General features: G+C 45.1%; 1 protein-coding gene across 5 annotated transcripts in view; it reads left to right on the top strand.

Moving 5' to 3' along the window:
• Nucleotides 1–14,501, top strand: part of Mcc (MCC regulator of WNT signaling pathway) — a 233,011-nt gene that overhangs the window by 176,695 nt on the left and 41,815 nt on the right. For all 5 annotated transcript variants that reach the window (XM_021150247.2, XM_029472144.1, XM_021150249.2 and 2 more), the window contains 4 exons: nucleotides 6,480–6,626; nucleotides 7,648–7,737; nucleotides 9,101–9,249; nucleotides 14,329–14,469. In XM_021150247.2, coding sequence (XP_021005906.1) covers nucleotides 6,480–6,626; nucleotides 7,648–7,737; nucleotides 9,101–9,249; nucleotides 14,329–14,469 — 527 coding nt within the window. The remainder of the gene's footprint in view (nucleotides 1–6,479; nucleotides 6,627–7,647; nucleotides 7,738–9,100; nucleotides 9,250–14,328; nucleotides 14,470–14,501) is intronic.

The raw sequence follows: 14,501 nt of genomic DNA, 5'->3' as shown, positions 1-14,501 counted from the left end.
AATCTCAGGGTTGTTTTGATTTGCATTTCCCTGATGATTAAGGATGTTGAACATTTTTTTTCAGGTGCTTCTCAGCCATTTGTTATTCCTCAGGTGAGAATTCTTTGTTTAGCTCTGAGCCCCATTTTTTAATGGGGTTAATTGATTTTCTAGAGTCCACCTTCTTAAGTTCTTTATATATATTGGATATTAGTCCCCTATCTGATTTAGGATAGGTAAAGATCCTTTCCCCATCTGTTGGTGGCCTTTTTGTCTTATTGAAAGTGTCTTTTGCCTTGCAGAAGCTTTGCAATTTTATGAGGTGGGACAATCTTTTAAAATTTGATATCAGACTTGGTATGGTAGTCTACACTTGTCATTCCTGGGGCTCATGTGGCAAAATATCAGAACAGTATGGGCTACATGCTGAGATTTGAATGCAAGCAGAGAGAGAGAGAGAGAGAGAGAGAGAGAGAGAGAGAGAGAGAGAGAGAGAGACCACATATTTCTTTTAGGAATCCTGGATAGGTCTATTGTGACATAGTCTGCTTTTTATCTAGAGCAGACTCCTCTGGGTTACTTGGCTGCCGCTCTCCTTTCCTCCTCTCTAAATTTGCTACTCCATATCTGGCAGCTTCCTGGTCAAAGTATTCTGATCCCTAATGTCACTAAGTTGAGTTAGTTACAAGTTTGATGTCTGAGGTAGGAAGAAGCTTGGCAATATACACCAGTGTTAGATCATAGTAAGGTCCTACAGTGTGCGGCTAGGACAGACTTGAAACCCACATCCAAACGTGCCAAGTTCTGAGTTATTGATTTAGACATAGGGTTCAATCAAGCTGAGTTTGGACACATGATCTTTCTAGCCTTCTTAATGCTGGAATTATAGAACTGTGCCACCCCACACTTAGTTTGGGACTTTTGTTTCTGACAGTTGCCCCTTCTTCACTGCTCCAGTGAGATTCTATGAGCTCGTAGAGTAGCATTCTTTGCACCGATTTCAAGGACAGATGTAATAGCAGCCTTTGGGCTTGGTTGGGCAGAGAACTCTTTGGCCCAGGAGCCCACTCCCTGTCTCTTGCCCTCCTTCCTGTCCTTTATGTTGTCAGCTCTTAGGTCTGGAAACTGGAGATTTCACTGTCTTTCCTTTGCCCTGGGCAATGAGTTTTTCTCTCATGATACCTTTCCCATACAGCAACATTTCCATGCATCGTTAGGAAGAGTGCTTATTGGCTTTGGCTAAGGCCATCTTGTGTTGAAGTTTTAAGTTGTGTTATGCACAGTCACTGGGACAGCAACCTTTGAACAGCTGTTTTCAGCCCCACTTCTCATCTTGTGGGAATCTGTCAGTGTGAATCTAGTCCCTGCTGACCATCTTGTCAGTAGATGCACTGGCCACTTGCCTTCAGATGCACCACATAATGTTCTGATTCTTCTCTCAGTGGGATGTCTTACTCCTCTCTAGCCTTTTTGTAATACACACCACTCTTATTTCTATGAATGCCTTATACACATTCTTCTCTCTTTTCTACCCTTTACTATTATTTTAATAAGGTTTTCAGAGTTAGAAGATAACGTGTCCTTAGACATGACTTTGAATGGAAGATTAGCTAAGCCCTTGGTGCTGCTGAGTAGGCTTGCCCATCTACATCTTTCCTTACTTTATTACCCTAGCTCACACCCCTTCCTCGTGTCTAACATCTGATAATTCAGTCCACTATACCTAAAAGCAAAAATACTACATGAGGTGAGAGTCCCTCTAGCTCCCACCATCCCTCTTTCTGCAAATTCACCCTTCTTTCTGCCTGCCCATACCCTCTTTCCCTGTCCCCAGTGGAGTGGGTGTTCCTTTCCCTGCCCTCCACTGACCCTTTCCTTGCCCATGTGACTACACCTCCTTCCTCTCTAGGCCTTAACCACACCCAGCATTCCTAAATATACATCTTTCTGTTCAGCTTCCTTCAAGTTTCTGTCCGTTTGTTTCTATTCTTTTTTCTTTCTTCAAGTCTCTCTCTCTCTCTCTCTTTCTCTCTCTCTCTCTTTCTCTCTTTCTCTCTTTCTCTCTTTCTTTCTCTCTTTCTTTAAGACAGGCTTTTTCTACATAGCCTTGGCTGTCCTGGAACTATATACACCAGACAGGAGTTTCCTTAAATTTCACATGTCCAAAGTTAATATCATTCTTTCTGGAGATGAGTGATGGGGGGGGGGTTCTCTCTCTCTCTCTCTCTGTGTGTGTGTGTTTCCACTGTATTAAGGAATACCATGACTTATGATGACACCAAGCTTCAAGTGTGGGCAGCTGTTTAATTTCCTTGAATATTTATACCGCTGTACTGACCAGCACAGTAACAACTTGCCACATACAACTATTCAAGTTTGAATCTAAATAAGTTCCAGTCAAACACAATTTAAAGTTCATCTCCTTGGGTAAAGTAAACATACTGCAACTACATACAGGCTAATCCCGTGCATCTGGTAGTAATCTGTAGGGTGAGTAGACATGGCTGCTGTAGAACACTGCTGTCAATACAAGAAATTCTGTCTGAAGATGAATCTTACCTCCATACTCCACCAGAGTATCCATATATGGAAGGGACTGATCCCCATGCATCTGGGTGGGTACTGGAGTGCCTTTCCATCTTTATTCCCCCTTCATTGTTTGCAACCCCATCCCTTCCCATCCATCCCTCCCCTGTTTTGGCCCTTTTTCTTCTGTTAACCTAGTAAAACAAAACAGGCCCCAAACTCTTAAATGAGAACCAGACAGAAGCAAGAGTCTACTGTCTTCATCTTGCATTGTAAAGGATAGACGCCTTTTTCTCTTCTACAGTTGATGTTGCTTGTGGACTCCATTTTTATAGAAGATTCCCATCACAGTTTGCTAAATTCAGAGTTCTTGAAAGACAAGAGCCTTACCTTATATACTATTAGAGTCCGGGTATTTGCAGTAGATCAATTTCTGTACATCTGCATGGGTATTTGCTATGTACTAAGTTTAAGAGAATGAAGAAAGTAGCCTCCCAGGGTCAGGGGCTGGGGTTGGGGTTGCGGCTGAGGAACCCATTTTATAAGGGTTGTCAGAATGATACATGGCTTTCCTATGTACATCAGTCTTCCTTTGGATACACTTTGAATGTTGGCTGTCCCACTTCCAAAAACAAAACAAAGCAAACAACAACAAAGTATTCTGTAGAGAAAAAGTATATATCCTTTAATAAGAGACATCTTCAATAGAAGATGGGTTTATCAGGTAATTACTGCAAATATAGAATTTTTTAAAAATGTTACTCTTTAATATTATGTGGGTCCAAGAATTGCAAATCACGATGTGCGCAGCAGGGCTACACCATCTCTCCAGGCTGGGAAAGGGCAGCCTTTAGTTTGTCTTTCAATTCCTGCATCCAATAGCTCTTGATTTGCAGCCATTCTCTATATTAATCTCCATGTGTCCTTTACTGGTCTCATATCTCTGCCTCAGCTCCTACCCCTACCCCCACCCACTTTTAAGAAGCAGGTCATTGTGTGGTGTCTATTCTAAGTCCAGGATGATCTCAGAGATCTGTAGTGTCATCCCATCTACAGAGACTGTTCTGAAATAGTCACATTCCCAGGTATTATGTAGAATTGGGACATCACTTTTGAGGGAGTCCTGATCCAACCCATTCCCATGGGAGGAGTGAAAAGGAAATCTCTAATGGCTATCTGCCTGCCTCCTGGTCCTTGCCTAAGCTAACTTGTTTTATTGGGTGGCCTTCAATTCTAGTATTGGCTCATTTAATTTCACCCTAAATCTGTAGAGACACTCAGGTCATCCTGCAGCTGCCCTTCTTTCCATGTAGCTGACCCTTCAGCTGATTTTTTTTCCCGACTGATGAACACTGTTATTTAAAAATAAGACATAGTCCAAAAGGAATATATCATCCTTTAATTTTTCAAAGAGTCCATAGCTTTTAAAATGAGAATGTATAGATTAGAAATCACTGGACCACATGAATGCACACGGGAAATGACCAGAAGCAATTGCCTGAGAGCAGTTAAAAGGGACGTGCTAACCTTTTCTGTGTTAACCTGCAGTGCGCCTTAGCTTTTCCACAGTCAACATTCAGCACCTTTGTGATTAGAAGAGCAAATGTTTCTAAACCATGGGTTATTTTAAACGATGTCTTAATAAATTTGCTAGATCTGTTTGTATTTTTCAAAATCCAACTCTGGTGGCTTATGCCTCAATCCTTGTACTAGAGAAACTGAGGCAGGGCAATTGTTCTAAGATCCAAGACCATCCTGGGATAAGGACTAAGATCCTGACTCAAAAAATCCTAACCAAGCGAACCAAGAACACTGACTGGTGATTTAGGAACAGGCCAGTGATGGCTTCCTGCTACGATTAGACTGGATGTAAGTTTTAGAGTGATGTTAACTTTGTTAATTATTCAGAGCCTTACTGACTCAACCAGGGAAGCTGCCAGGGAACATAGTGGAAGCACGCCCCCCCCCCCCCCCCGCCCCATGGCCTGATGAATCTCCATCACTGACACTGCCTTTGGTTTGCCAGGGACTATTCCAGAATAAACTCCCATCTTGACTTCTGTTTGACTCCAGCAGGCATGTGTCTTTGCAGTCTGGTTGTGTTTTGATTGCAGCCCTTGCTTCTGTTGTGTTGGGAGAACACTGTGCATTTCAAGCAATCCCCAGCTCCTGGAAGCCACAGCAAAGCATTAGGCTCTTTTGATCTGCTTCACTATTGAATGCAATTTGCTCCAAGGGAATTTCCCTATTTTGGCTTATAATATGTTGATGAATTATTGAAACTTCAATTACTTTTGGTTCCCAAGATAACAGGGTAGAGATAGCCCAGACATTTAATATGAAAGCTTTCTAGAAGCTCTTAGAGAGGGGGGCTGTGTCTCTGCCCTTGCCTGGAAGGGCTGTGCCGTCAAGAGCTAGAGTAGGAATTGGGCTCTGCTCTGCCTGTCTGTGATGCTTTGTATAATGCTTTTGTAGCCTTGGGCCGGCTGCTCAAGATATGGTTCCCTGATGTCCACCATTCATACCTTTGGGGAACTCATTAGATGTAACACTAGGGTAGGTTTCTGCCACCCCGATTTCTCACTAACCCTAAAAGAGAGATCTAGTATACCATAAAGTTTAGAAAACCCAGCTCTAAATGAATGCCCAGGTGTACCTTCTGGCTGGCTGCATCTGGTGCTTCATTCATTTGAATTTTGGGGCACTGCAGTCAATCTGAAGCATAATAAACTAGACTTATTACTACTTCCCCATAATTCTAGCATTCAAGAGCTAAAGACAGTAGCTTCAGAAGTTCAAGGTCATCTTGGTTGCATAGCAAGCTTGATAACAGGCTTGGTACTCTGATAATAAAAGTGTGTCCATGGTTATCATAAAGGTTGCAACTGTTGCCACTTACTGGGATGTTTCTCTCCTTGGTGGCCACAGAGCAGTAACTACACATAAGTGAGATGTTAATAGGGCATATTTTATTTTATTTTTTAAATTTTATGTTTATGGGTGTTTTTGCCTGTATGTATGTCTATAAATCTTACATGTACCTGGTGCATGTGTAGGTCAGAATGGGACATCTGGTCCCCTGGGACTATAGTCACCGATAGTTATGAGCCTCCATGTAAGTGCTTCAAATTGAGCTCTGGTCTCCTGGAAGAACAGTCAGGGCTCTTATCACCAAGCTATCTCTCCAGCCTCTACTCTTGTGCCTTAAATGTATTCACAGAGTCCCGTTTGTTTTGTTTTGTTTTGTTTTTTCTTGCTTTATTATTTAAATGTTCCTCTTTACTGTACCAGGGATGCTCCTGAGCCTTGGTTACCTAGAGGAAAGCTGTTGGTACCTTCACTGTCACTCCAGTTTGGTTGTACTTCTCTCTCAAAGTCCTGTCACTAATAACAGTATTGCATATTCTCCAGATGCTAGGTACACAGTCCTACATCCCCATCCTCTCCCTATTCCTCTACCAAGCCCACCCTGACATGTTCTCCTATGGAACCCAATTCTCCTATCATATACTTCTTTATATTCTCTGGAGTAGCTTCAGGTGGAAATTCAGTCTTCCCAAGTTCTGCTGCCTTGGAGCACTGGAGACATATTTCTAGCAATTTGTGTGTGTGTGTGTGTGTGTGTGTGTGTGTGTGTGTGTGTGTGGACTCTTGTTCTCTATACCTGTGTGGCCTCTGGGTTTCCTAAGACTAGAGATCGCATCCTTATCTGAGTTGCCCACTACAGCATCAGATGCTTTTCCGAATTCGTCACCCCTGTGTTGAAAGCTTCTAACACTTAGGTTGCATATTCCCCTTCTTGCTTGTAAATAAGAGATGATTGGTCAGCAGTGAGCCCACTTAAGGACTCAGTAGCTTCAGTGAATTTTACCAGCTGAGCAGCACAGTTGAAAACTGTTGCCATAGGCTGTCTGGCTCTTTTGCTCTTTAACCCGGGAAACTGCCAACTCCGTCTAAAGGGATTATTTTTTCAGGTCCGAGAGCTCCAAACTCGGCTGCAGAGTGTGCAGGCTACTGGGCCTTCTAGCCCAGGTCGCCTCACCCCTGCCAATCGCCCAATTAACCCCAGCACCGGAGAGCTAAGCACCAGCAGTAGCAGCAATGACATCCCCATCGCTAAGGTGAGCTCCCCAGGATAAGTCTGGTGGTGTCGGGACACTTCTTATCTAAAAAACCCAGCTGGGGCTGAACCCACCGTTGTGCAGGCATACCAGTACACATCTTCTAGTGGCTTCCCCTGGGACTGAGTGTCAACTCTACCAAATCAAGCTGCAGGGAGAGATAACCCACTAATAGGTTTAAGTCTCTCTTAGAGGCAACCTGTATACCGGGTCTCATTAATCAGCCTACTGGAAAATGTCACAGCTGACAAGCTATTGTGGAGAGTTTTGTCAAGTGAGACTTCACAATGGATGGGTACTTGCTTTCAAGGAACTATCAGCCCTTAGGGGACCCTGAGTGATGAAGCAGTGAATTCCCCCTTAGAAGAATGACAGCTGTGTCAGTGGAGGAAACACATCACAGAGCTGAGTGTGGAGGTGCAGGCTTGTAACTCCATCCAGGAGGCAGAGGCAGGAGGATCAAAAGGAGCTCCAGGCCATCCAGGAGTGCATAGTGGGACACTGTCCCAAAAGGAATAAAAAAGAAAGAAAAGAAAAAAGAAATACATTGTTACCATTTGTTCTCTGCCATAGCCCCTTTGCCAGGCTTTTGTACACTTTCCTAAAAAGACCCTGTCACATGGTACCAATGGTAGGTGTCTTCCTGCCTTCCAGCACTAAGAGTCTCCACAATGAAGCTGTTTCTCAGCTTTCATGTTTAGTAAGTTAGGTGAAATGGTTGCTTCTTGACCATGCGTGAGTTTTGTCTCCTAAGGCACATTTTGAATGGTAACAACTGGAGCACTGCAGGCATCTTGTGGCCAGCTCCACAATAGCTCCCTCTACCCCAGCCAAGGTTCCCCAGGGCCCCAAATGTGCTGAGGTCTAGAAGCCCCATTTTAAGTTTATGGCAGCAGGATTGAGCCAGGGAATGACTTTAATTCACAGGGCTAAAAATTGTGTAAGCCTTGCTCCAACCTATGTTATGCAGGGGGGGGGGGGGGCTGGTGTGGACTTTCTGATCGATTGTTCTTTGTTTAAGATTGCCGAGAGAGTGAAGCTGTCAAAGACAAGGTCTGAATCGTCATCATCTGACAGGCCAGTCCTGGGCTCGGAAATCAGTAGCATTGGGGTGAGTGTCGGTGATGGGCGAGGGAAGAAGGAACTCTATAACAGCCACCCAGACCCTGGCTCCTAGAAGACAGAAGCGTTGATGTTCCCTCCAATTTGTCAGTTAATTGGATAACAAATCGTAAGGGTTTCATTCCACAGAGGCAAAGTCAAATGTGTAAAGTTTCTAAATGGTGAATTGCTACTTCAGCTTTTAAATAGGTTTCCCCCGAACCCCCCCCCCCCCCCCCCCACACACACACACTGGAAACCTTCCAAAAACTAAATAACATTTGGTTAGTTATTGGTGATGCCCATGAATGACATGAAGTATCTGCTCCCAGAGACGTAGGGAGTTGCAAAACTCCAAAAGAACTATCTCTTGGCACATACAACTTGAAGGGGCTCACACTGTTCATGGAGTGGGGGATGCTGCCTTGGAAGTGGGGCCCATAGCTAGCAGAACATGGATTAGACCTGACTGTTCAGTGTGAATCTTCACACCAGTGTCTCTCACCTCCAGGGAGGGAGACGGAAGGCTGGTGAGGGGACAATGGAGTAGGGAGTAGTTCCCAGTTCTTTTACTGATTTTGTTTGTTTGTTTTTTAAAGATTTATTCATTTATCTATTTATTTTATGTATATGTATACTCTATTTGTATGTATACCTGCATGCCAGAAGAGGGCATCAGATCCTAGGATAGACATTTGTGAGCCACCATGTAGTTGCTGGGAATTGAACTCAAGACCTCTAGAAGAGCAGTCAGTGCTCTTCACCACTGAGCCATCTCTCCTGCCCTATAGCTTCAGTTCTTTAAGGAGTGCGCTTTAAGATTGGGCATGGAGCTGGGAGAGCTAGCTGCTTGATTCTAGGGCAAAAGGAAAGGGTCTTAAAAAAAACCCAAAACTCACTTTAATTTCCTAATTTAAAGTTTTGCATTGAGCGAAAACCACATGTGTCCAGATTCTGTGCCAAACCCAAACTGTGAGGATAAAGGGGACAACATCTCTCTTGGGCCACCATCACCCCGGACTATGGCCGTAGAGTGTCAGGAGTTCAAGGCAGGAGGAGAAATTCCAGACTGTGTTTACAGTCCTGACTTCTCGGGACTCTAGGAGAAGTGATCTGCTTCTTGTTTCCCTGTGTAAGCTATTCAGGAGGTGCAGCTGTGAGCTGATTGTGTTTCACACGATACTGTCACAGTCATTTTTTTTAATGCTAGAATTATACTAACTGAGACCCATGAGACTCAGAAGGGTGACCATCTGCTGGCTCCAAATTCTTAAGGAGGATTGGCTTTAAGTTGTCCCATGTGCAGATTGTGCCTGGGGACCGGTGTTTCTGACCTGACATCTCCCGGGGGGATATTGTGCTCATTTGTACAGGTTTCCAGCAGTGTGGCAGAACACCTGGCCCACTCACTCCAGGACTGCTCCAACATCCAGGAAATTTTCCAGACACTCTACTCACACGGATCTGCCATCTCTGAAAGCAAGATTAGAGAGTTTGAGGTGGAAACGGAACGATTGAATAGGTAAAGAGCGATCTGACATATTTCACTGGAAGAAGGGGTAGGGGTGGGGGTGGGAGTGGGAGCTGCTCCTGACCCTCTCTCTAAAGGATCATCCAAATTGGCTTGTGAATTGTGACCTGGAGTGAGATTGCCAGGCTGCTGGGATTGAGATGGAGACAGGACATGCTTGTGGCACACAGGGTCAACTTCACAGGCTCGGGACAGACATTCACACAGGGCCTTGTGCGTAGGAAGGTTGAACACATGCATTCTGACTGTGCTGTTAGTGTTCTAAATCCTTAACTGTGTGTAGACAAGGAGCCCCGCCCTGCCTTCTCATTTTCATGCTGGACCTTGCGAAGTACATAGCGAGTGAGTCCAGGGAGCAATCCACCAAGAATGTCAAGTAGGTCATAGACGGCTGCCAAGCATATGGGCCAGTGCTGCAGAGAGTCACAGTGGGAAGTCCTGGAATGTTGAGTCAGTGTCAGGGGGTGCTTGTGTTTGCCAGAAGTAGCAGAAGCAGTGTGCTGGAGCCATTCTTGGCATCTGCCCCACATATTGGTCTAACTCCCTGCTCTTTTCTGAGGGCTGTCTGCATTTCTTTATGCACTCTGCTCATGTGCATCCTATCCTACCATAGGCCAGCTTTATAAATTCTAGCCGATGATGCTCTTGATATAGATAGATGTAGGATGCACTCCTGCTCCTTGGTGAAGACAAGCTTCAAGCACTCTTAGTGACGAGGGAACTCCTTCAAAAGCTGAGAAAGGACCACAGCCAAACCTGCTAACCACAGGCTGACTCAGACTTTGTCCCATGATAACAGAATGGCTCGTTGAACAGTTTCCAAGGATGGTGTGGCTGCCTTGACTTAGCAGTCTTCGGGGAGAGCACAGGAAGGGGTTGGAAGGCTCCTGAGCTAATCAAGAAGGAATGTGAGCACTAATTCCCATCTACCATTGCTGAATTCCATTCCTCTTGTGTGTGGCAAAATGGAATAAATCAAACTAGCATGTTACTCCTCCCTGATACGAAGCTGTTTTCGTCCTTGAGAACAAAGGGAATGTGGCGCTCTAGGCCATCTCAAAGATTACTTTTTTAAAATAAACATACGTGTGCCGTGTGCCTACGTCTGTGTGGGTATGAGCGCATGAGTGCCTGTGGAAGCCAGACGCATCAGATCTTCCTGAAACTAGAATTATAAGAGGCTGTAAACTGCCTAGCATAGGTTCTGAGAATCGAACTTAGATCCTCTGCAAGAAAAGCATATGCTTTTAACTGGTGAGCCATCTCACCAGGCCCGTTTGAGTGATTTTACAATTTGAAATTAAATGGTTTCCTTGTTAAATCCAAAGTCTTTTAAAGTGCCAGTTCTGATGAGTAGCTCATAACAACAAAGCAGAAACCTTTTCCTCCAGTGGCCTTCCCAGCCTTAGCCCTGAATCAGATATGCCCTTTCCAATTGAATGAAGCCATGTGCCTTCAGGGAACCCTCCCTTCAGCTGAAGATCTCTTCTCTGGGATTTCAAAGGCTTGCTTTGTTGCTGAACTTGGGCAAGGCACCTTTCTTCTCTGGCCTATGCACCCAGGAGAGAACAAAGAAGGGGCACTATTTAGTGCTCAAAGCGCAGGTTGTGTGTTTAGCATCACACAATGAATGCTCACAGAAAAAATGTCTAAATGTTCAACTTGTGAGGATTAGGCTAGTCTCCCTCCTGAATGAGAAAACAAAGGCTTTGAAGTGGAAAGTTGAGAGATGAAGTCCAGCACAGTTACTTAACAGGCAGAATTCCAGACCCTGCCCTTCGCCCTCACCCTGTTGTTCTATCATTATAGCTGTGGTCAGAACGTGGGTCTTCTTAGAAATACGGTCTTAATGACTGTTATTTTATTGTCTCCACATTAAAGGACTATTACTCTTTAAAAAAATAAATAAGGCTAGGCTTTGACTCAGATTTCCTTGGGTTAGGGAAACATAACGACACAACATTGCACTTACTCATGTTGCACATCATCTGTGTTAAGCACCTACTGTGTGCTAAAGTATGGAGCATGAGAAACAGAGAATGGCTCTCATCTCCTGAAGCGCATGTTTTGTTAGGAAGTGTAGAAGGAAAACAGTAGAGGAACCGTCAAGGAAGAGTCAAGTTATTTATTTGTTATTATTGTTATATTGGATGCTGGAGGTTAAGGCCAGGACCTTATACAAGCTATGCAGCCATTCTACTGCTGAGCTGTGTCCCTTGCCTGAGGATTATTCCTTGATAAGTAGTGGTCCATGGAGGTGTGGCTAAATAGGAGAGGTTTATCATGAGGTTTTAAGGAAAAAGAGCAGCCATGACAAGGTTGGAAGAGTCTTAATTCTGGACTGGACAAAAGTGGTGTGAAAGAGGAGCCATACAAAGGCTAGTAGGACCGAGGTAGAGCGAGGCCCTGGAGGATACACGGGAAGCAGGAGGACCACCAGGCAGAGGCTGGCATAGATGCAGAATCGGATTCTATAGCAGATTTTACTCTGTAGCCTAAATATAGTTAGAAGGCATTTTCAACGGGAAGAACAAAACCTGTTCTGCCTTCTGGAGCTTCGAGGTAAAGGATAGAAAGAGTGGGAGCAGAGAGATGACTGTGATGGGCCAGGAGCCACAGCACATAATGCGTTCAGAAGAAGGGAAGCCTCAGCCACATTAGGCCTGGCTGTAAGGAGAGGCTCTGAGATGCTCCTGTGCTGGCTTGTGAGACTAGGAGCATGGCTGCGGTGGCGACCGGTGTGGGGAAGGTGAGGGAGAGCAGGATGAAGAAAACTGAGCTCCCTGTCTTTGTTAAGTTGGAAGCAGTGTGTGACACCCCCCTCACCCCCCCCCCCCCCCGCAGTGGGAATGCCAGGAGGCAGCTGATGTGTGGGACTGGCACTCAGAGGGTGGTGTGTGCTAGAAAAGATGGGAAGCCATAGAAACAGAGTGCCTCCTGGAGCCACAGCCTGGATAGAAGCACCCCTAGGGAGAGTGTTGACAGGGGAGGGAACCCTCCCCCAAGCCTGAGCCTGAGGAAACACCAACCCTCACAGCCTTTACATCCAGAAGAAGACCAGCAGGGGGCGTCCTGACCTGAGCAAAGAAAGTGTTTCAGGCAGGGATGGTGTAGGTTAGTAAGTGGGGTTAATGGCTTCCAATTAGCAAGGACTGCTGTACTGGAATTATAAATCAGAGAGTGGGAACTATTGAAAGAAGCCAAAATGAGCAAAAGCTGAAAAGTGTGTGCTTCTAACACTTCACTCACTCATTGTGCCCTGTAGGAGTCTTCAGTACTCTCCCAGCAGACATGTCCCATACAGGCAAATCCATTCTGTCCTAAGATTGTTGCTCAAGGCCAGTGGGTTCCACAGGCCATCTCCCTCAGAAGTCAACTGAATATCTCTCGAAGACTTGCTTCTATGAAGACTGTGAAAGAGTGTACTCTGTGGAAAATGAAGGATCACACACACACACACATGTCCTAGGACAGAAACTAGAGAAGCTGAAGGGTCTACATTTGTTTGTTTTCTGACTTTTCCTCAAAGCCATTGCTTTGACTATAGAGTTCTGGATCTGATATAAAAGAACCTAAAAATTCTCACTGCTGATTGTCCCAGTCACTGGTGTTGATAGACATCTAGCCTGGAAGGCCCTTTGGACATGGTCACAGGTCTCTGGTCTAGTTCCCAGTTAGGGACAGCCTGGTAGAATTGTCCTAATCATTCACCAATTCACCTTTGGCTAGTGTTCTGTGGAGTGTGGTTAAGAGCACAGGATCTAGGTTGATCAGCCTGGTTAAGTTCCAAGTCAAGGAACTTGACCTTTCACTATTTGAATGCATCTCCTGACCTGGGTAACAGGTCAATCATACCTGACTGGGCAGGCTGATGGAGGAAGACCCAGCAAAGGCACAGCAGCCATTATGACCATGCGTATTGCCCCATGCAATGTGGCTTGTCGCAGCATAGCTGGAGTTACTTTGCAGAGTTATGGGATGCCAAAGCTGTTGATTTCCTTACTATAGACCCATGGCCACATCCAGTAAAGGCACATGGCATAGATGTAACCAGGTACCAGAGTCTATAATTTCTTTGTGGTGGTTGTCTTTAGTTTTTTGAGTCAGGGTCTCTCTACATAGCTGTGGCTGTCCTAGAACTCACTTAAATTTAAAGAGTTCTGCCTGCCTCCTGAGTTCTGAGGGGAAGACCATGACATTCAGCCCCCCGTGTCTTTACTTTTGCTTCACACTTAATTCCATGATTATTTTATTTTGAGCTGTTCTGTGTCTGTTACACTTGGTAAAATGCCCACCAATGCCATATCATTTTTGTAATTACGTATGTGTCGCATCTATGAGTTCATGTACATTTGTGTAACACGTGGAAGAAAAAAAAACCCACCGAGTGCCTTTCTCAGTCACTCTCTACCTTCTTTTCATGAGGCAGGGTCCCTTACCTGGATCTGGAGCCGATTTGGCTAAGCTGTCTGGTGAGCAAACCCCACAGAGCCATCCCTTTGCCTTCCCAGTGCTGGAAGTTTAGATGGTGCCACTTTGCCAGGAGTGGTTGCAGGGGACTGAATTCATCATACTCTAGTGCTCTTGCCACAAGCATTTCACTTTGCTGAGCTGTGTCGCCAGCCTCCCATATCACATGTGTGTTGTATATATGTGTCTGTGGATGTATATTTGTCTGTGGCATACAAATGTGTTCATGTGTGCACTCACCCATGCATGAACATAGCAGTGAGAAGTTGATATTAGGTGTCTTTCTCTATTGCTCTTCACCTTAGTTTTTGAGACAGGGCCTCTCAGCAAACCCTGAGCTCACCAGGCTGGCTGGCTAGCAATCTCCAGGAAACTGCCTGACTCTGGCCAATCCACATCACTAGAATTACAGGTGCACGCCACTGCGCCTGTGCCGGGATCTCCACACAGGTTCTCATGCTTGCATGGCAAGCACTTTATCTGCTGGCCCTCTCCCTGCCGTGTTCTCTTACCATGATCATCTGGTCTACTTGTGAGTGAGACAAGTGAAATATCAGACTGCAGTCCTAGCATGTAAAATCAATGTTCCTTTCTTTGTAGTCGTATTGAACACCTCAAATCCCAAAATGATCTTCTCACCATAACCCTGGAGGAATGTAAAAGCAACGCCGAGAGGATGAGCATGCTGGTGGGGAAGTACGAATCCAACGCCACAGCCCTGAGGCTGGCCTTGCAGTACAGGTAGGAGAGCCAGAGGGGACAGACATCTTGGG

Source organism: Mus caroli, chromosome 18 (genome assembly GCF_900094665.2).
Source record: "Mus caroli chromosome 18, CAROLI_EIJ_v1.1, whole genome shotgun sequence".
Lineage (NCBI taxonomy): Eukaryota > Metazoa > Chordata > Mammalia > Rodentia > Muridae > Mus > Mus caroli.
Note: the sequence above shows the minus strand (reverse complement) of the source record. Positions and strands in the feature narration are given on the sequence as shown.